This window comes from Chiloscyllium punctatum, chromosome 30 (genome assembly GCF_047496795.1).
Source record: "Chiloscyllium punctatum isolate Juve2018m chromosome 30, sChiPun1.3, whole genome shotgun sequence".
In the NCBI taxonomy this organism is placed as follows: domain Eukaryota; kingdom Metazoa; phylum Chordata; class Chondrichthyes; order Orectolobiformes; family Hemiscylliidae; genus Chiloscyllium; species Chiloscyllium punctatum.
Genome location: NC_092768.1, coordinates 30,365,216 through 30,386,820, shown reverse-complemented (window position 1 = coordinate 30,386,820; position 21,605 = coordinate 30,365,216). Strand labels below are relative to the sequence as shown.

Genomic DNA, 21,605 nt, shown 5'->3' with positions numbered 1-21,605 from the left:
ACACGCACAAAGAAAAAGTGCAATGGCTTGTTACTGATTCAGACCAATACGGGAGGGATGAAGGTCCCAGGGATATCTCAGAAACAGCAAACGGATCATTGCTCTTCAGGAACTGAGCCGAGCTTTCAGATATCGGATATTTGTCGCAGATATATATTTCATAAAGATACCAGGGAACATCTTATTTCAACACCATTCGAGTGAGCGGGCAAATGGATTAACCATCTTATCTCAGACAGTCTCTTCAAAAATGTGACACGCCTATCCAATCATCTTAGACAGCCTCTTCAAGAATGTGACACACCTATCCAATCATGGCACACATTTCCAAAACCACGGTAATCCCCTCACACAATATACGGGGCAAATCTGACAATTGTCAGGTTAATAATAGCAGTGAGAGAAAGATGCAACATGGAAAATTAACAGGAAGGCTGGTTGTGATAATGCAATTGATGTGGATTCAGGGACTTCCAAAAGACATTGGACAAAATGTCATGCTATCGGCTTGGTGCCAAAGTAACACCCCACGGAATAAAAGAGACAATGACAATGTGGAGTTTGACTGCGTGGGAAATTAGATACTGCTGTGAAATGATGTTTTGTTTTAGGTTGCGGGAAGGTTTATAGTGGGAGTTGTCCAAGGGTTGGTCCTGGGACCAATGCTTCTCTTGATACATATTAATGACTAAGACTTAAATGGACAGGGCACAATTTAAATATATGGAGATTAAACCAAAATTGGGAAGTATCATGAACAGCTATAGGGATAAAGGAGATGCAAAATGAATTAAAGGATGCAATTCTGAGGGGAGCGCAGGTTCAGAGAGACTGGGAGAACTTAATTTAGGAGTTGGGAGGTAGTGTTACAGCTTTTCAGGACATTGGTTAGGCCACTTTTGGAATACTGCATTCAATATCTACTTGGCAGGGAAGATACCATGGTCAATTGGTGTTCCTGCTGGAGGAAAGATGTTGTGAAACTTGAAAAGGTTCAGAAAAGATTTACAAGGATGTTGCCAGGGTTGGAGGATCTGAGCTACAGGGAGAGGCTGAATAGGCTGGGGCTGTTTTCCTTGGAGCATCAGAGGCTGAGGGGTGACCTTATAGAGGTTTGTAAAATCATTAGGGGCATGGATAGGGTAAATACACAAGGGTCTGTTTCCATGTTGTACATCTCTATGACTCTTTGACTCTCTGAGTTGTTCAAGCAAATGTTACATTAGACCTTGCCCAGAACACTTGGTGCTGTGTCAGATAGTTCTGCTAGCTTTCAGGTCTCTTAAAGGTACAGTACACCCACATCTTCATAACAAGGGTGAGAAATTTGGAGAATAACAAACCGAAAGAGGAACTGTGCCAGAACTCTTCCAAAATATTTCCTCCTAGTTTTATTTTTTTTCTTTATTCATCCATGGGATGAGGGTGTCACTGGCCAGGTCAGCATTTATTACCCATCCCGAATTGCTCAGAGGGTAGTTAAGAGTCAACCACATTGTTGTGGGTCTGGGGTCACATGTACGCCAGACCATGTAAATATGTAAGATTTGTTGTGGGTCTGGGGTCACATGTACGCCAGACCAGGTAAATATGTAAGATTTGTTGTGGGTCTGGAGTCACATGTACACCAGACCAGGTAAATATGTAAGATTTGTTGTGGGTCTGGAGTCACATGTACGCCAGACCAGGTAAATATGTAAGATTTGTTGTGGGTCTGGAGTCACATGTACACCAGACCAGGTAAATATGTAAGATTTGTTGTGGGTCTGGAGTCACATGTATGCCAGACCAGGTAAATATGTAAGATTTGTTGTGGGTCTGGAGTCACATGTGCACCAGAGCAGGTAAATATGTAAGATTTGTTATGGGTCTGGAGTCACATGTACACCAGACCAGGTAAATATGTAAGATTTGTTGTGGGTCTGGAGTCACATGTACACCAGACCAGGTAAATATGTAAGATTTGTTGTGGGTCTGGAGTCACATGTACACCAGACCAGGTAAATATGTAAGATTTGTTGTGGGTCTGGAGTCACATGTACACCAGACCAGGTAAATATGTAAGATTTGTTGTGGGTCTGGAGTCACATGTACTCCAGACCAGGTAAGTAGGTAAGATTCCTTTGCTAAAGGACATTAGTGAACCAGATGGGTTTTTCCAACAATCGACAATCTATCCCTGTGATGCATCAAGTTGGGAGAAATGAGGAGGAGACCGAAGAGAAAGACGAAGTGTCAAGTTACCAGTTCGGAATGAATAATCGTCAAATATCGGGATGGGTGGCCTCCCACTGAATTGATCAGCGTGATTCACAAGAGCGTCTTTCACTGTGTCATAACCAGTCAACACCACTGCCTTCAGTGGGCCGAGCTCCACTGAAAATACATTTCCATATTTCTCTGCGAGCTAACAAAGAGAGAATAGTTTCACTAAGGTTTCGTTCCTGGTCAGCTGTAAGAGGGAGAAAACAAATGAGAGAAAAATGGACAATTCCTTCAGCTTTAAATCCGAGCTCCCCAATCCGGTCCTGGTTCACGTCTGTTCTGTTGTCGATTCCAGCAAAGTGACCCACAATTCGCATTCCATCTGCTTGACCCCCTGAAAGCTATAAATCCATTCCATTTGCCACTACAATCCATGTAAATGGATTGAAATTAGTCTTTTTTTTTAAAATGCCCGACCAGCGACTCTGATATTTTGGCTGGGACCCCTCGCCGATAGCAAATGGGAGCAAAGTCTATGTAAATCAAACACTGGCAACATTGTGAAAACAATTAAAAGTGACTTTGAGGAGGGAATGTTATCAGATCGATTGAACAGCAAGTCTTTAAAAATATAAGTTATCCCCACGCTCAGTGGGACTCACCAACAGATGCTGTTCCACTCTGGAGTTGGATAAGTGAATGAATAGGAAACGTTTGGAGGGAGATGGGCCGGGAGCAGGCAGGTGGGCCTAGATTACTTTGGGATTGTGGTCAGCATGGACTGGTTAGACTGAAGGGTCTGCATCCGTGCTGTATGACTCGATAACAAAAACCCACATAAACCTTTCCATTCTTCCTCCATTCCCTCCTTGTCTTTCCCTGCAATCCACAAATATTTGAGATCCAGTCATGATTTCAGATTTAGTTGCCCCACATTACCATGAGGCCATATTCTCACATGACTTTCTGCACCAGCACCTCACTGATCTTGCTTACCGCACTCTGTGCATTCACAGACAGGCACAGTGACAGTATTTTACTGCAATCCCCCTCACGCTAAATGGAAGTGTTATCTTATCATTTGCTTTTACTCGATGATGTGGAGGTGCCAGTGTTGGACTGGGTGAACAAAGTCAGAAATCACACGACACCAGGATATAGTCCAACAGGTTGTTTTGAAATCACAAGCTTTCACAGCGCTGCCCCTTCACCTGATGAAGGATCAGTGCTTTGAAAGTTTGTGACCTCAGAGAAACCTGTTGGACTGGACCCTGGTGTCATGTGAGGTATGCTTTTGTTCTCATGCTGGCTGTCTCTTCCAATTCTCTGTTTACCTTGTGTTTTCCTCTGTAGTTTTACCTCCTTATTCTAATCCCCCTGAAAAGTGAATCTCAATCCTCCCTTCCTTGTACTTCCTGTAATGCCATGGGGAGGGCCTCAACTGGGACCTGGGGTTCATGTCACACTACAGGTGACCCCATTGCACTATACACTCACACATACATGCACATATATACACACACAAACACTCCTACACACACGCACACAAACACACACTCACACACACACACACAGACACTTCTACACACACAAACACAAACACTCCCACATCCACGCATACACACATGCACACACACATATACTCCTACACACACAGACACTTCTACACACACTCGCACACACATATACTCCTACACTTTCACAGACACACACAGACACTCCTACACACACACATACACACTCTCCTACAGACACATACTTATGCAGACCCTATCTCATACACTCACAAGTACATTCCCACACTCACACACGCACCCTCTCACAGACTTATACCCTTTTACACTCACACTCACACACATACACACACTCTCTCACAGACCCACATAACATCCCCCCAATACCCACATACACACATGTACACATGCACATATATGTTAGTAGGGTGAATCTGTACTTACAGAATTACATTTTACTTTACTCAAAAACGGCATGAATCCATGTAAGATTCTGTAAACCTGTTTTTTAGATTAGAATCAGTCTGACCATTGTGGCACAGACAGTCTCACAGAAGGAAGCTCACACCTTTCATACATTATCTGGGCGAATGTGGCACCAATTGTTAAAGTTCACTTGAGAATGTGGCTTTTAAAAATGTTTTGTGATTTACATATTAAAGAACTGAAACCAACATGGTCATTCTAATAGATGAGAGAGTGAACAAACTATCCAGGTCTTTTTCAATATATAATTTCAGTCACATCACACTGTAAACCTTTGCTATACACTTTTTGTGTCTTACAATCTTATACACCACAACCACCTGATGAAGGAGCAGCACTCCAAAAGCTATTGCTTCCAAATAAACTTGTTGGACTATAACCTGGTTGTTGTGTGATTTTTAACTTTGTCCACCCCAGTCCAACACCGGCACCTCCAAATTAAATATAGTCAACTAAATCAAATATTTACTTTTCCTCTTATACTGCATGATTCGCTGTGAAGTGATAAAACTTTGCAATTTATTTTTTCTTTTCAATCAAAGTCTGAGCAAAGTTCAGAGATCGTAGGCGAGATAACAGATTCCCTGATCACGGATTCCAGATTAGCTCCGGGCTCTCTCCTTCTGTGTCTCTCTCGGTCTCTGTGAGCTTCTTCTTGGGAGCTGTTCCTTCACACCGCCCCATCCCTCAGACAGTCCCCCAGTGAAGGATTCTCACTTACCCCCATGAGAGACCAGTCCAGCTTCTTGAGGTCCAGTTGGTGCAGGTTTCCAATCAGAGGAAGCGGAGTCGGTCCAGGAGGGAAATTCCTGGGAACTCTCCGCCGAATAACGGACACGACCAGGAAGAGAAAGAGGGCCAGCAGCAATAGGGCCGTGGTGTAGTCTGTGGGGAAGAGCTTGAGGAGAGCCATTGTGCCCAAGTGCCCACACACAAAGTGGAGCCACTGGTGTCCTGATGTTATAGTGTGGGCTGACCTTCACTCCAACCCTCCACTTAATAGTTCCCAAAGAACCGCCTCATTTTGCTTCATCGCCTGTCTCTTTAACCCCTACCTTGCTGTGTGCTGGGTTATTTTATTAAACAGGTCGGTGTACATTCCCGGAGCTTCAGTTTAAAGTATAGGACAGCTTCTGATAAAGGGTACAGAAAATGGTGGTGCCCTGCCCTGGAGTCCCTGGGGGGAGTGATGTTCAGGCACAGCAAGATTCCACTCAGAGGAAGCGCTGCTAACTTTCACAGCTGACTCTGGCTCAGCCTGTCTGGACAGGTTAACCTGACGTTGTTTTATGGTAAGACTCTCATTCCCGGGATACGGGTTCCGATGAGAAATAAGGATATCTAGTCACCTTACACACATGTAGCAAAGCAGAGAATTATATCTCTGCAGGTCTGCTGTTCCAAATCACACCTTAATGATTATTGACATCCATGTGGTGAATCATTGCTTAGTAGTACAGTCTTGAGTTTCCCAATAAAAGAGGCATCCGGTACAGGTCATAGAGTCATACAACATGGAAACAGACCCTTTGGTCCAACCAGACCATGATCAACATAATCCCAAAGTAAACTCATCCTACCTGCCTGCACTTGGCCCATATCTCTCTAAAATATTTATTTTTCATGTACTTATCTATAAGTCTTTTAAACATTGTAACTATCTACTACTTCCTCTGGAAGTCCATTCCACACACGAACCCCTCTCTCTGCAAAAACGTTGGCCCCCAGGTCTTTTTTAAAATCTTTCTCCTCTCACCTTAAAAACTATGCCCCCAGACTTAGGGAAGGGACACTGCCATTCGTGATTTTATAAATCTCTACAAGTTCATTCCTCAACCTCCCAACCTAACCAGCCTCTCCTGATAACTCATACCCTCCATTCCAGGCAAAGTCCTGGTAAATCCCTTCTGAGCTCTCTCCAGTTAAATACTAACCATGCTATAATGGGGCGACCAGAACTGAACATGGGACTCCAGAAGAGGCCTCACCAACATCCTGTTCAACCTCAACATGAGGTTCCCAACTCCTTTGTCCAAAGGTCTGAGTAATGAAGGCAAGCATGTTAAATGCTTTCTTCACCATCCTGTTCTACATGTGATACATGTCAAGCAATTATGTCTATGATCTCTTCTGTTGTCCAGTCTTAGGGAACAACAGGTTGTGCTACACGAGAAGAGGTTGCTCATTCATGGGAAAACAGGGTCTGACTGGTCGAGATGATTCCGTGGATAATGCACCAGAGAATTATTTCATGCCAAGCATTTGGTTAAATTCATATCAGGCTGACTCTGACTGACCAAGACATTGCCATGAGGAATGAATGAATGTTTTGCTGAGACAGCTCCACAGAGATTGGTATCCCATCACTGAGTCACCCTTAATTGACACATGAATGGCCTTTGACTTTAGATTACTTACAGTGTGGAAACAGGCCCTTTGGCCCAACAAGTCCACACCGACCCGCCGAAGTGTAACCCACCCAGACCCATTCTCCTACATTTACCCCTTCACCTAACACTACAGGCAATTTAGCATGGCCAATTCACCTAACCTGCACATCTTTGGACTGTGGGAGGAAACTGGAGCACCCGGAGGAAACCCACACAGACACGGGGAGAATGTACAAACTCCACACAGAGAGTCGCCTGAGGCGGGAATTGAACCCGGGTCTCTGGCACTGCAAGGCAGCAGTGCTAACCACTGTGCCACCGTGCTGCCCATGCCACCTCAGTCAGAGACAGGTACGAGAGTGTCAGCATCTCATTGTCATTCTCAGTGTCTGGCCTATTCTCTTTCAATGTTCCCATTTGCCCTGCTTCCACAACCCTCTCAGGTACTGCATTATAGATGGGAATGAGAGGCACTAAATGAAATCTTCCCCTCTCTTCTGATTTGCTATTAACCAATGATCCTCCCAATTCCAGTGTTTGTCCATTCATCCAATTCACTAATGTTCTTTCGGGAAGGAAATCTGCCATCCTTACCTGATCTGGCCGACATGCGACTCCAGAGCTACAGAAATGTGGTTGACTCTCAACTTCCCTCCGAACTGACCTAGCGAGCCACTCAGTTGTATCGATCGCTAGAAAGTCACAACAGAGACAGACAGCCAGTGGACTGCAGTGATTCAAAAAAGCAGCTCACCACCACCTTCTCAATAGGGATGGGCTGTCCTTGCTGGCCAAGTCCCACAAATGAACAAAAAAAAATGAAGATGGTCCCATGCTAGAACAAGCCAATCCAGTAATGAGTTACGTTTGTTGACCAAACATTGGCCGGCTCGAACATTTCACGTGCAGGTTAATGTTCTGGCGCTTGAGCAACATTTATGGGGTTAGAAGAATTGTTGACACACGGAGAGGTTAGGTTGATAAAGCCCACAGAAAGTCTGGATGATTTCCAGGACCATTCCTTGTGCGAGGTATTTAATGATTATTATCCAGAGACACGTGGGAAAGGAATGCAGTACCTTGAGTCAGCAGGACATTGGCAATCGGCCAATCTCAACAGCAAATTAAAAAGTAGGAAGGTAACTGGGTTTGATTGTCAACCCAGCAGCTTAACCAAGGGAGGGATCAGCTCGAGATCCGATCACTGGAATTTAAATGACAAGAGGAAGCTCAATCACATTCGGAGTTTGGACGAGATGGTGATACTTTTGTTGCACTTTAGCCTCTGGGTCACAAGGTTCTGGGTTCATTTTGACTCTCAGCCTGAGCACAATAATTAGTGCTTGTGCTCCTGTAGATTACACATTGAGTATTGCATTGTTGAGCTGCCGTGTATTATTTGAGACAAAGTCACGAACTGTCTGTTCGGGATGATATAAAAGATCATCATGACACTGTTTTGAGGAAGAGAAGGGATGTTATTCCTGGTCTTCAAGCCCACAGTCACCATCCCAGAAATCAGATTCCATGGTCACTTTCACATTGCTGTCTGTTGGAGCTCGTTGTGTGCAAATTGGCTGTCGTATACAATGTGAGAAAATGGGAGTTATTGATGACAGTTTGAGAAAAACACTCTGACAGGTAGATGCACGTCATTGACCAGACTGGGTGGAGAGAGCAGATTGCCTCTCCTGAAGAACATTAATGGGTTTTTCCAATTATCCAGCATTTTTGTGATAATTGCTCAACAGACGAGTTTTTATTCGAGATTTATGAACTAATTTATTTCAAGTTTCCCGAGCTGCCTTGGTGGGATTTGAATTCACGTCTCTGGAACATTAGTGTGGGGCTCCAGGATTTAGGAATATGGGAATATGACCATATGGAGGAGCAGATTGGTAGGCAGAGTCGGGAAAGGTGCAGAAGTAACAGGGTTGTTGTCATGAGTAACTTTAACTTCTCCAATATTGATTAGAACCTGCTTAGTTCAAATAGTTTAGATGGAGCAGTTTTTGTCGGGTGTGTCCAGGAGGGATTTGGTGCTTGGCAATGAACCATGCCAAGTGTCAGACCTCGAAGTGAGAAAGCATTTCAGTGATAGTGATCACAACTCCCTTACCTTTACTATACTCATGGAGAGGAATAGGAGCTGACAGTGTGGGAAAATAATTAATTGGGAGAGGGGGAATTACAATATTATTAAGCAGGAACTGGGGTGCCTAAGTTGGGAACAGATGTTCTCAGGGAAATGCACAACAGAAATGTGGAGGTTGTTTAGGAAGCACTTGCTGATAATGATGGATAGGTTTGTCCCACTGAGGCAAGGAAGGGACGGTAGGTTGAAAGAACCTGGAGTGACAAGGGATGTGGACCATCTACTCAAGAGGAAGAAGGGCGCTTACTTAAAGTTGAGGGGCAAGGATCAAACAGGACTCTGGAGGGTTACAAATAGCCAGGAAGGAACTGAAGAATGGGGAGCTAGAAGGGAACTCAAAAATGCTTTAGCGGGTAGGATTAAGGAAAACCCTAAGTGAGGAACAAGAGGATGGCCAGAGTGAGGGAAGGGCCGATCAGGATAGTGGAGGAATCCTGCGCCTGGAGTCAGAGGAGGTAGGGGAGGTCCTTCATGAATACTTTGCTTCAGTATTCATTACTGAGAGGGACCTTGACATTTCAGAGGAGAGTGCAAAACAGACTGATATGCCAGAACAAGTTGATGTTAGGAAGGAGGATGTGCAGAAAATTTTGAAAAACATAAGGATAGATTAAATCCCCTGGGCCAGGCGGGACCTACTCAAAGTTACTACAGGAACAAGGGAAGAAGTTGCTGTGCCTTTGGTGATGGTCTTTGCATCCTCACTGTCCACTGGAGTACTGCCAGATGATTGGAGTGTGGCAAATGGTATTCCCTTGTTTAAGAAAGAGAGTATGGATAACCGTGGGAATTATTGACCAGTCAGTCCTACGTCAATAGTGGGTAAAATATTGGAGAGGATTCTGAGAGCAGGATATACGATTACTTGGAAAATCATAGTTTGATTAGAGATAGTCAGCATGGCTTTGTGAGGGGCAGATCATGCTTCACAAACCTTATTGAATTCTTTGAGGATGTGACAAAACACTTTGATGAAGGTAGAGCAGTGGATGTGGTGTACATGGATTTTAGCAAGGCATTTGATAAGGTTCCCCAAGGTATGCTCATTCAGAAAACAAGCAGGCATGAGGCATGGGGAAATCTGGCTGTCTGGATACAGAATTGGCTGGTCCATAGAAAAAAGAGGGTGGTAGTAGATGGAAAGTATTCAGCCTGGAGCTCAGTGATCAGTGGTGTTCCACAGGGATTGGTTCTGGGACCTCTGCTCTTTGTGATTTTTACAAATGACTTGGATGACAAAGTGGAAGGGTAAGTAAGTTTGCCAATCACACAAAGTGTGATGGAGTTGTGGATAGTATGGAGGGTTGTTGTAGGTTGCAATGGGACAGTGACAGGATGCAGAACTGGGCTATTAAGTGGCAGATGGAGTTCAACACCTGCCTCATCAGCCTTGACCAGGAGAAAGCCTTTGACAGGATATCGCATACATATATGAGGGATGTCCTCTCCAAAATGGGCTTTGGGGAGGGAATCGGAAATTGGATCAGACTGCTCTACACCAACATTGTCAGTGCAGTCTCAATCAATGGGTGGGAATCAGATAGCTTCCCTGTAAGATCTGGAGTCAGGCAGGGATGCCCCCTCTCACCCGCCTTGTTTGTGTGTTGCATAGAGCCATTTGCCGAATCCATCAGGAAGGATGCGAGCCTGAGAGGGGTGACTATTCCTGGCAGCGGGGGCCTGCAGGTTAAGGCCTCCCTGTACATGGATGACGTCGCTGTTTTCTGCTCGGATCCGCTGTCCGTGCACAGACTCGTGTGCATCTGCGACCAGTTCGAACGGGCCTCGGGGGCCAAGGTAAACCGAGGCAAGAGCGAGACCATGCTCTTCGGGAACTGGGCCGACCAATCCTCTATCCCCTTCACCGTCAGGACTGACCACCTGAAGGTGCTGGGTATTTGGTTCGGGGGGGCTGGGGCGTGCGCCAAGACCTGGGAGGAGCGGATCAGGAAGATGAGACAGAAACTAGGCAGATGGGGGCAACGGTCGCTCTCCATCGCGGGAAAAAACCTGGTCATCAGGTGTGAGGTACTCTCAGTATTGCTATATGTGGCACAGGTCTGGCCTATCCCCAGGACCTGTGCCGCCGCAGTCACCCGGGCCATCTTCCAATTCATTTGGAGATCAAAGATGGACCGGGTCCGAAGAGACTCTATGTACAAAGACCGGTGCAATGGGGGAAAAAACACGCCCAATGCCACCCTCACCCTGATAGCCACCTTTGTGTGTTGCTGCATCAAGCTGTGCGTGGATCCCCGGTACGCAAACACCAAGTGTCACTACGTACTGAGGTTCTACCTGTCCCCGGTGTTGCGAAGGATGGGCCTGGCCTCGCTGCCGCGGAACGCTCCGAGTAGTTGGACCGTTCCGTATCACCTGTCCTTCGTGGAGAAATTTATGAGGAAAAACACCTTTGACCACAAGTCCATCAGGAAGTGGTCAGCACGTAGCGTCCTTGAGACCCTTCGGGAAAAGGAGAGGGCGGATCCTGTCGAGCGGTTCCCTGAGCAGACTGTCAAAGCCATTTGGCAGAATGCCTCATCGCCAGAACTTTCCAACAAGCACCAAGACGTGGCTTGGCTGGTGGTGAGAAGGGCTCTGCCTGTGAGATCCTTTATGCACGCCCGGACTCTCTGCCGCACCGCACGCTGCCCTCGAAGTGGCTGCGGGGGGGACGAGACTGTCACACACCTCCTTCTGGAATGTGCCTATGCAGAGGAAGTCTGGAGAGGAATGCAGTGGTGCTTGTCGAGGTTCGTCCCGAGCAGCGCCGTGACGCGGGACTCCGTGCTCTACGGCCTGTTCCCCGGGACTCACACCGAGACGAACATTAACTGCGCCTGGAGGATCATCAACTCGGTGAAGGACGCTCTCTGGGCGGTCCGAAACCTGTTGATCTTCCAGCTGAAGGAGTTGACCCCGACCGAGTGTTGCAGACTGGCACATTCCAAGGTCCAAGACTACGTGTTGAGGGACGCGCTGAAGCTTGGGGCAGCTGCCGCCAAGGCGCGGTGGGGAAAGACCACTGTGTAAGATCGGCCTGCCGAAAGAAGAACAGGGGGCCCATACAGACGTTTTTTTGGGCTCTGCTGATGCCTCAGCCAAATATATATATATATACAAGATTGAAAAAATGCACAGGATTGTAAAGGACAAGAATAAAGTCGAATCTGTGTTTGTAAATATGGACATATGTATGGCATGATCCAATGTACAGACCATCAAATCATTTATGAATAAAGTATATTTTTGAAATAAAAAAAAAGATGGAGTTCAACCTGGACAAGTGTGGAATCATTCATTTTGGAAGATCGAATTTGAATGCAGAATACAGGGTTAAAGGCAGGATTCTTGGCAATGTGGAGGAACAGAGGGATCTTGGGGTCCATGTATATAGATCCCTCAAAGTTGCCACCCAAGTTGATAGGGTTGTTAAGAAGTCATATGGTGCGTTGACTTTCATTAGCAGAGGGATTGAGTTTAAGAGTTGCGAGGTGATTCCTGAAGAAGGGCTTATGCCCGAAACATCTATTCTACTGCTCCTTGGATGCTGCCTGACCTGCTGTGCTTTTCCAGCAACACATTTTTTGGCTTTGATCTCCAGCATCTGCAGTCCTCACTTTCTCCCTGCAACTCTATAAAGCCCTTGGAATATTGTGTTCAGTTCTGGTTGTTTCATTATAGGAAGGATGTGGAAGCTTTAGAAAGGGTGCAGAGGAGATTTACCAGGATGCTGCCTGGACTGGAGGGTTATTTTTTTGAAGAAAGGTTGAAGGAGCTGAGGCATTTCTCATTTGAGTGAAGGAGGATTAGAGGTGCCTTGAACGAGTGAGTGGCAGGAATTTTTTTCCCATGGCAGAAATGTCTGTCACAAGGGGGCATAATTTTCAGACAATTGGAGAGAGTTTTAGGGGAGATGTCAGAGGTAGGTTCTTTACACAGAGTGTGGTGGAGGTGTGGAATGCACTGCCAGCAGTGGGAGTAGGGTCAGATACATAAAGGACATTTAAGTGACTCTTGGATAAGCACATGGAAGATATTACAATGCTGTGTATGTTGGTTAGCTTGATCTTAGAATAGGATAAAAGGCTGGTACAACATCGAGGGCCGAAGGGCCTATACTGTGCTGTACTGTTCTATGTTCTATGAAACAGACCCTTTGGTCCAACCTCTCCATTCTGACAAAGTTTCCCAAACTGAACTAATCCCATTTGCTTGGATTTGACCCTCTAACCCTTTCCCTATGCATGTACCTGTCCAAATGTCTTTTAAATGCTGTGACTCGATCTGCATTTACCACTTCCTCTTGCAGTTCATCCCACATGCCAAACTTTAACTACATATTCAGTTTCACAAGGAGGTAACACCTATGAACATGAACCCAGCCATGACCTCCACAAAAACAGGGATATCACTGCTACATGATGGGAAGCCAATTTCACATCTGCATTTTGGATTTACTGTGTTAATCCCAACCTCACCATCAAGCAACCTCTCACCCTCATAACGCGCAGCCCTCCAATCCCTCTGCTCCAATACCAACCTCACCATCAAGCCAGCGGATAAAGGGGGCGCAGTGGTAGTCTGGCGCATTGACCTCTACACCGCTGAAGCCAAACGCCAACTCGAGGACACCTCTTCCTACTGCTCCCTCGACCATGACCCCACCCCCCATCACCAAATCATCATCTCCCAGACCATACAGAACCTCATCACCTCAGGAGATCTCCCACCCACAGCTTCCAACCTCATAGTCCGGGAACCCCGCACTGCCCGGTTCTACCTCCTTCCCAAGATCCACAAGCCTGACCACCCTGGCCGACCCATTGTCTCAGCATGCTCCTGCCCCACTGAATTCATCTCTACCTACCTTGACACTGTCCTATCCCCCCTAGTCCAGGAACTCCCCACATACGTTCGAGACACCACCCACGCCCTCCACCTCCTCCAAGACTTCCCTTTCCCCGGCCCCCAACGCCTTATCTTCACCATGGATATCCAATCCCTCTACACCTCCATTCGCCATGACCAGGGCCTCCAAGCCCTCCGTTTTTTCCTCTCCAGACGTCCCCAACAGTACCCTTCCACTGACACTCTCATTCGTTTGGCCGAACTGGTCCTCACCCTTAACAATTTCTCCTTTGAATCCTCCCACTTCCTCCAGACCAAAGGCGTAGCCATGGGCACACGTATGGGCCCCAGCTATGCCTGTCTCTTTGTTGGCTATGTAGAACAGTTGATCTTCCGTAATTACACCGGCACCACTCCCCACCTCTTCCTCCACTACATTGATGACTGCATTGGCGCCACCTCATGCTCCCGCGAGGAGGTTGAGCAATTCATCAACTTCACCAACACATTCCACCCTGACCTTAAATTTACCTGGACTACCTCTGACACCTCGCTCCCCTTCCTGGACCTCTCCATCTCCATTAGTGACGACCGACTTGACACTGACATTTTTTACAAACCCACCGACTCCCATAGCTACCTGGATTACACCTCTTCCCACCCTATCTCTTGCAAAAATGCCATCCCGTATTCCTAATTTCTCCGCCTCCGCCGTATCGGCTCCCAGGAGGACCAGTCCCACCATAGGACACACCATATGGCCTCCTTCTTTAGAGACCGCAATTTCCCTTCCCACGTGGTTAAAGATGCCCTCCAACGCATCTCGTCCACATCCCGCACCTCCGCCCTCAGACCCCACCCCTCCAACCGTAACAAGGACAGAACGCCCCGGTGCTCACCTTCCACCCTACAAACCTTCGCATCAACCAAATCATCCACCGACATTTCCGCCACCTCCAAAAAGACCCCACCACCAGGGATATATTTCCCTCCCCACCCCTTTCCGCCTTCCGCAAAGACCGTTCCCTCCGTGACTACCTGGTCAGGTCCACGCCCCCCTACAACCCACCCTCCCATTCTGGCACTTTCCCCTGCCACGGCAGGAACTGTAAAACCTGTGCCCACACCTCCTCCCTCACCTCTATCCAAGGCCCTAAAGGAGCCTTCCACATCCATCAAAGTTTCACCTGCACATCCACCAATATCATTTATTGTATCCGTTGCTCCCGATGTGGTCTCCTCTACACTGGGGAGACTGGGCGCCTCCTAGCAGAGCACTTTAGGAAACATCTCCGAGACACCCGCACCAATCAACCACACCGCCCCGTGGCCCAACATTTCAACTCCCCCTCCCACTCTGCCGAGGACATGGAGGTTCTGGGCCTCCTTCACCGCCGCTCCCTCACCACCAGACGCCTGGAGGAAGAACGCCTCATCTTCCGCCTCGGAACACTTCAACCCCAGGGCCTCAATGTGGACTTCAACAGCTTCCTCATTTCCCCTTCCCCCACCTCATCCTAGTTTCAAACTTCCAGCTCAGTTACTGTCTCCTTGACTTGTCCGACCTGCCTATCTTCTTTTCCACCTATCCACTCCACCCTCTCCTCCTTGACCTATCACCTTCATCTCCTCCCCCACTCACCCTTTGTATTCTATGCTACTCTCTCCCCACCCCCACCCTCCTCTAGCTTATCTCTCCATGCTTCAGGCTCACTGCCTTTATTCCTCATGAAGGGCTTTTGCCCGAAACGTTGATTTCGCTGCTCGTTGGATGCTGCCTGAACTGCTGTGCTCTTCCAGCACCACCAATCCAGTATGTGTTAAGTATTGCATAGCCCCGTATAAATTGGCAGGGCAGGAGCAGCCTCATCAAACAAGCTGGGACTAATTGTGGGACCAGGAGGCATTCCAAATTGGCAAAAATTCACAAACTGTTTTTCAGTTTTCTTCAGCCAAAAGTTACAAAACATCGCACATGAGGCAAACACTGGTGTTGTAATGCTTACAGATCCAAACTGTATTTGCTTAACACTTTTATGTAAACCTTGAACTTTAAATGCAACAGAGCAGGGGCATGAGCAACTCTGAAGAGAATGACAGGATTGTGGGACAAGAGACTTTGGTTCAAATGAGCAGCTCTGGAATTGACACACCTCTCTCTCCCGAAGTGGATTCCTGCTGTTCTTCAATGTGGAACGACAAGTCAGAGACAAAAACACTGCAGATACTGGAATCCAAAATAGTCAGGTAGGAGGCTGGAAGAACACAGCAGGTCAGGCAACATCAGGAGGGGGAGAAGTCCACACTTCAGGTGTAACCCTTCTTCAGGACTGGGGGTGGGGTGGGAGGGGACCTGCAGGTAGAGGGGGTGGCGGGGGCAGGGTAGTGAAGTGGGGAATAGGTGAAGACAGGTAGAGGGTACGACCTGGTTGGTCAATGGAAGGAGTGAATCCAGTGGGTGGCAGAGAGGAGTGGAAGGGAGGAGGGGGTGCTGAGAAGGGAGTCATCCAGAAGCCCTCTGCTGCACCACCTCTATTCCAGTTCCATGGCTCTCAACACCCCACACCCCAATGCAATAAAGACAGAGTCACTCGTGTCCTCACCTGTCACCCCACCAGTCTCCACATCCAACACATCCTCCTTAAACACTTCCACCAACTCCAACTAGACCCCACCCCCCCCCACACCACCCTCTGCCTTTCACAAGGCCCATTCCCTTCAGCAGCCCTTGGTTTGCACCACTCGACATCGGGGAGACCAAACCTAAACGTAGGGAATGGTTCACTGAGCATCTCAGGTGGGACCGCAGGGACTGACCAGACCTCCCATTTTAATTCCCCTTCCCACTCCCATTCCAACACGACCAGCTTTGGTCTCCTCCACTACCACAATGAACCCAACAGCAAATTGGAGGAACAACACCTCATCTTCCTCTGGACAGCCTCCAGCCTGGAGGACTCAACATTGGGTTCTCCAATTTTATTTAACCTCCCTCCCCATCCACCCCGACTCCTTTCTCAGCCCCTCCCCCATCCCTTCCACTGCTCCCTCCCATCAACTGGGTCGTACCCTCTACCTGTCTTCACCTATCCCCACTTCACCACCCTGCCCTACCACCCTCTTTATCTGCACCCCACCCCGAGCACCCACCCCTCGTCCTGGAAAAGTGTTACACCTGAAACGTTCCCCTCTCCACCTCCTGATGTTGCCTGGCCTGCTGTGGGACTACAAGAGAGGGCAGCACCGTTTCTGTGCCAAGAAGCTCAGGTTACTGTGTACCCAAATGTTTAATGGAATTTCCCAGGGAAGGTGGGGCTTAAAAGCACTCAGTGAGACAAATCAGGAAAAACAGGCTGTTCTTTGCCAGTGGGGGACTGGACTGAAGGATATAACACACTCTAACATCACTGGTGTCTGAGCACTCTGACACAATGGCTCTCCTCAAGCTCTTCCCCACAGACTACACCGTGGCCCTAACGCTGCTGGCCCTCTTTCTCTTCCTGGTCGTGTCTGTAATTCGGCGGAGAGTTCCCAGGAATTTCCCTCCCGGACCGACCCCGCTTCCTCTGATCGGAAACCTGCACCAACTGGACCCCAAGGGTCTGGACTGGTCTCTCATTGGGGTAAGTGAGAATCCTTCACTGGGGGACTGTCTGAGGGATGGGGCGGTGTGAAGGAACAGCTCCCAAGGAGAAGCTCACAGAGACCGAGAGAGACACAAACCAAAGCAGATCCGTCATCCCTGATCGAGGAATCTGTTAGCCCTGGGGACTGTGTTCTGAGAGTCTCTGATCTCTGGTCGGACTTTAATTCTAAACAGAACAGGAGGCAGAAAAAAAACAAAGCAATTGCAAAATTATGGCACCTCAAGAGAGTGACCAATCTGGGAAATGTTCAATTTAATTAACATGTGACAGTAAAGCGAGAGTGACGCCGGACGATGGACCGAATGGCCTCTTATCGTGCTGGATTTGGTCTGAATCCTAAAGCCTATTTGAGAGCTTATCAGATCCTTACAACCAGATATTTAAAGCATAGAGGGGGTCGATATAAAATGATGGAAGAAGATCTGGGAGAATTGAAAATCCCTGGATTTTTTATTTCAGGCCATTATAACCAGATATTGACATTGTGAAAGTTCAGGGAAACACCTGAATTCATGTCCTGATCAAAAACCTGATCAAAAACCGAAGTGAGGTCAGTGCAGAGGGAAGGGACTGGTTTGTGAGAGTGAGTGTTCCTTTGAGGAATATCCCAGAGCCAAGAGCCCATCAAATACGTGTCACAAAGGAACAGAAAAAAAGTCTTAAAATTCAGGCCAATAATCATGAACAAAATGAGGACTGATTTTTCTTTTTGTTTTGCAAATACAATCACCGCTTCCCAACGCAATTTAAAGTGCAAGGGTCCATCCCACCAGAGGGGGGCCCAAGGTTGGGAATGGGGTGGAGCAGGGTTGCAGGGGGAGGATTGGGAAAGCAACAGCTCTAAGGAATTTGGGACTTGGGAGATACGGCATGGTTTGGAGGAGTCAGTGTTGGATTGGGGCGGACAAAGTTAAAACTCCCACAACACCAGCCAATAGGGCTGCTTCTGCATCAGGTGGCTGTGGAGCAGATTCATAAGACACAGGATTTATAGCAACAGGATTGCAGTGTCATGGAGTGTCATATTAAACAAATATAGATCCAGTCTTTCACCTTTTAGAATGATCATGTTCGTTTCAGTTCTTTCAGTTGTAAATCCCAGAACTTCTTTTAAAGTTACATTCTCGAGATATCTTGAACAATAGGAACCATCTCAACTCAGATAATGCATTGAAGGTGTGAGGTTAAAATCTGTCGGTGTCCCAGTGCACAGAATCTGACATGTATTTATGCAGTTTTTGAACAAAATAAAATGTAACATTTCACACCACAAACTTATATGTGTGTGGGTGCAGGGGAGACTGAGTGTGTGTCTGTGCATGTGGGGGGTGAGTGTATGCGAGAGAGTGAGTGTGGGGGGTGTATGTGTGAGTGTATGAGAGTGGGTCTGTGTGTGTGGTGTGTGTGTGGTTGCGTGTATGTATGAGAAAGTGTGTGTAATATATATATATATAAAAAATATAGTGCAGTAGGGTCACCTGTAGTGTGACATGAACCCAAGGTCCTGGAGAAAAGGCAGGTGTTTCTGCAGCCCCAGTTGGGAATCCCGGGCAGTGTGTTGTCTCTATGGTCCCTGGTTCAGCCTTCCTGGCCAATGTTAAAGCCGATGTCCTGTTTCTGCAGGAGTGTGGGATACTGCGCCTCAGCAGCTACAGGAGATGGTCAAGCTTGTGGGCCCATGGGCCGTCAGTTTGATCGGGGAGCAACGATAGCCGCGCCTCCGGCCTGGGTATCCTGCTGCGAGGAGGCAACTTCACCATCTCTGAGGTTAAAGAGGTGGTGGGCGGGCGTTGCCTCGTCTCCGACATCATGTAGAGGAATGTTCCCCTGAGACTGATTAATGTGTACGCCCCAGTGGGTAAGAGTGAATGGTTGGCCGTCCTGCAGCAGGTTCCACTGTTGCTGGCTACGTCCAGGCTGGTCATTCTGGCCGGAGACTTCAACTGTATCATTGATGCAGATGGACGATCCGGCGGGGGGGCGGCGGGGAGGGGGTGGGGGGTGGGGGGGGGGGGGGTGCGGGGTGGGGGGGTGGGGGGGGGGGGGTGAACAGTAAACTGGATGCCACCTCCAGAGCCCTGATGGACAAGGTAAAAGATGCCAAGCTGCACGACGTCTTCAGCACCCCTGCAGATGGAGCGCAGCGTAGATACACCTGGTCACGGGCAGAGGGGTCTATCCGCTCAAGGATAGATTACCTGTTTGTGTCCCGAACGCTCTCGGTCAGATCCACCGACGTCAAGCCGGTGTTCTTCTCTGACCACTGCCTCCTGCTGGCCGACTGTCACCTACAGGACGAGCAGCGGGTGGGCAAGGGAACGTGGAAACTGAACACGAAGCTGTTGACCCCGGGAAACATTGAGGAGCTCAAGAGGGATTACGCAGGTTGGAGAACCGTGAAGCCCCTCTTTGAGTCCCCAGTAGACTGGTGGGAAACAGTAAAAGGGAACATCAAGAGGTTCTTTATCCTCAAAGGTGTTCTGGAGGCGAGAGAGAGGCGGGGAAAACTGTCCCAGCTCCAGGAAAGTATGCAGAACCTGCTCCTGCTGCAGACGATGGGGGTGGATGTCACGGAGGACCTCAAGGAGGTGAAGGGCCAGCAAGCCTCGCTCTTCGCCTCGGAGGCCTCCAGGATAATCTTCCGGTCCAGGGTCCGCTCGGTGGAGCAGGACGAGACGTGCTCACGTTTCTTCTTCCAGAAGGTGCACAAAGAGAGCTCCGTGCTCAGCAGCCTGAAGGAAGAAGATGGCTCAGTAACGTCATCTCAGGCTGATGTCATGAGGATCAGCAAATCCTTCTACGCCAGCCTGTATGACTCGAAGCTGACCGAGGGCGCGGCCTCCCAGTCGTTCCTGTCCTCTATCACGGAGTTCCTAGATGACGGAACATGAGAGAGGCTGGACCAGCCGCTATCTCTGGACGAGCTGACCAAGGCCCTCGAGTCCTTCGAAAAGAATAAAACTCCCGGAAGCGACGGCTTACCGGTCGAGGTTTATTCCGCTCTTTGGGACTTGATCGGCCAGGACCTGCTGGAGGTGTATGTCAGTATGCTCCGGGCAGGTACCATGAGTGAATCCATGAAGAAAGGCATCATCACCCTCATCTACAAGCGGAAGGGGGAGAGGGAGGAAATTAGAAATTGGAGACCGATCTCACTGTCGAATGCGGATTACAAAATTCTGTCAAAGGTCATCACCAACCGGGTCAGGTCTGCTCTGGGGTCGGTGATTCACCCTGACCAAACCTGTGCTGTACCGGGCAGGAAGTTCGCTGAGAGTCTCGCACTCCTCAGGGATACGATCGCCTACGTGCAGGACAGGGGGGTGGACACATGCCTGATCAGCCTGGACCAGGAGAAAGCCTTTGACAAGATATCACACAGGTATATGAGAGATGTTCTCTCCAAAATGGGCTTTGGGGAGGGAATCTGCAATTGGATCAGACTGCTCTACACCAACATTGTCAGTGCAGTCTCAATCAATGGGTGGGAATCAGATAGCTTCCCAGTCAGATCTGGAGTCAGGCAGGGCTGCCCTCTCTCTCCTGCCTTGTTTGTGTGCTGCATAGAGCCATTTGCCAAATCCATCAGGAAGGATGCGAGCCTGAGAGGGGTGAGTATTCCTGGCAGTGGGGGGCCTGCAGGTTAAGGCCTCCCTGTACATGGATGACGTCGCTGTTTTCTGCTCGGATCCACTGTCCGTGCACAGATTCGTGTGCATCTGTGACCAGTTCGAACGGACCTCGGGGACCAAGGTAAACCGAGGCAAGAGCGAGGCCACGCTCTTCGGGAACTGGGCTGACCAATCCTCTATCCCCTTCACCGTCAGGACTGACCACCTGAAGGTGCTGGGTATTTGGTTCAGGGGGGGCTGGAGCGTGCGCCAAGTCTTGGAGGGGCGTATCAGCAAAGTGAGGCAGAAACTGGGCAGATGGAAGCTACGGTCACTCTCCATCGCGGGAAAAAACCTGGTCATCAAGTGTGAGGCACTGTCTTTGCTGTTTTACGGTGCACAGGTCTGGCCTATTTGTCTCAGTCACCCAGGCCATCTTCCATTTTGTATGGAGATCAAAGATGATCAGGGTCCGACGGGACTCGATATATAAAAGATCTGGGCAACGGGGGAAAAAATACGCCCAATGCCACCATCACCCTGATGGCCACCTTTGTGTGTGGCTGCATCAAGCTGTGCGTGGATCCCCGGTACGCAAACACCAAGTGTCACTACGTACTGAGGTTCTACCTGTCCCCGGTGTTGTGAAGGATGGGCCTTGCCTCGCTGCTGCGGAACGCTCTGAGTAGTTGGACCGTTCCGTATCACCTGTCCTTCGTGGAGAAATTTATGAGGAAAAACACCTT

At 48.4% G+C, this 21,605-nt stretch overlaps 1 protein-coding gene across 1 annotated transcript in view; it reads right to left on the bottom strand.

Annotated features, from left to right (window-relative positions):
• The window catches only part of LOC140455375 (cytochrome P450 2K1-like), a 31,267-nt gene extending 26,085 nt beyond the window's left edge, over positions 1-5,182 (bottom strand). The window contains exons 1-2 of the mRNA XM_072550180.1: positions 4,927-5,182; positions 2,245-2,407 (exon numbers count right to left, since the gene is read on the bottom strand). Of these exons, the coding sequence (XP_072406281.1) occupies positions 2,245-2,407; positions 4,927-5,118 (355 nt within the window). The 5' untranslated portion in view covers positions 5,119-5,182. The remainder of the gene's footprint in view (positions 1-2,244; positions 2,408-4,926) is intronic.
• Between the last annotated feature and the right edge of the window lie 16,423 nt (positions 5,183-21,605).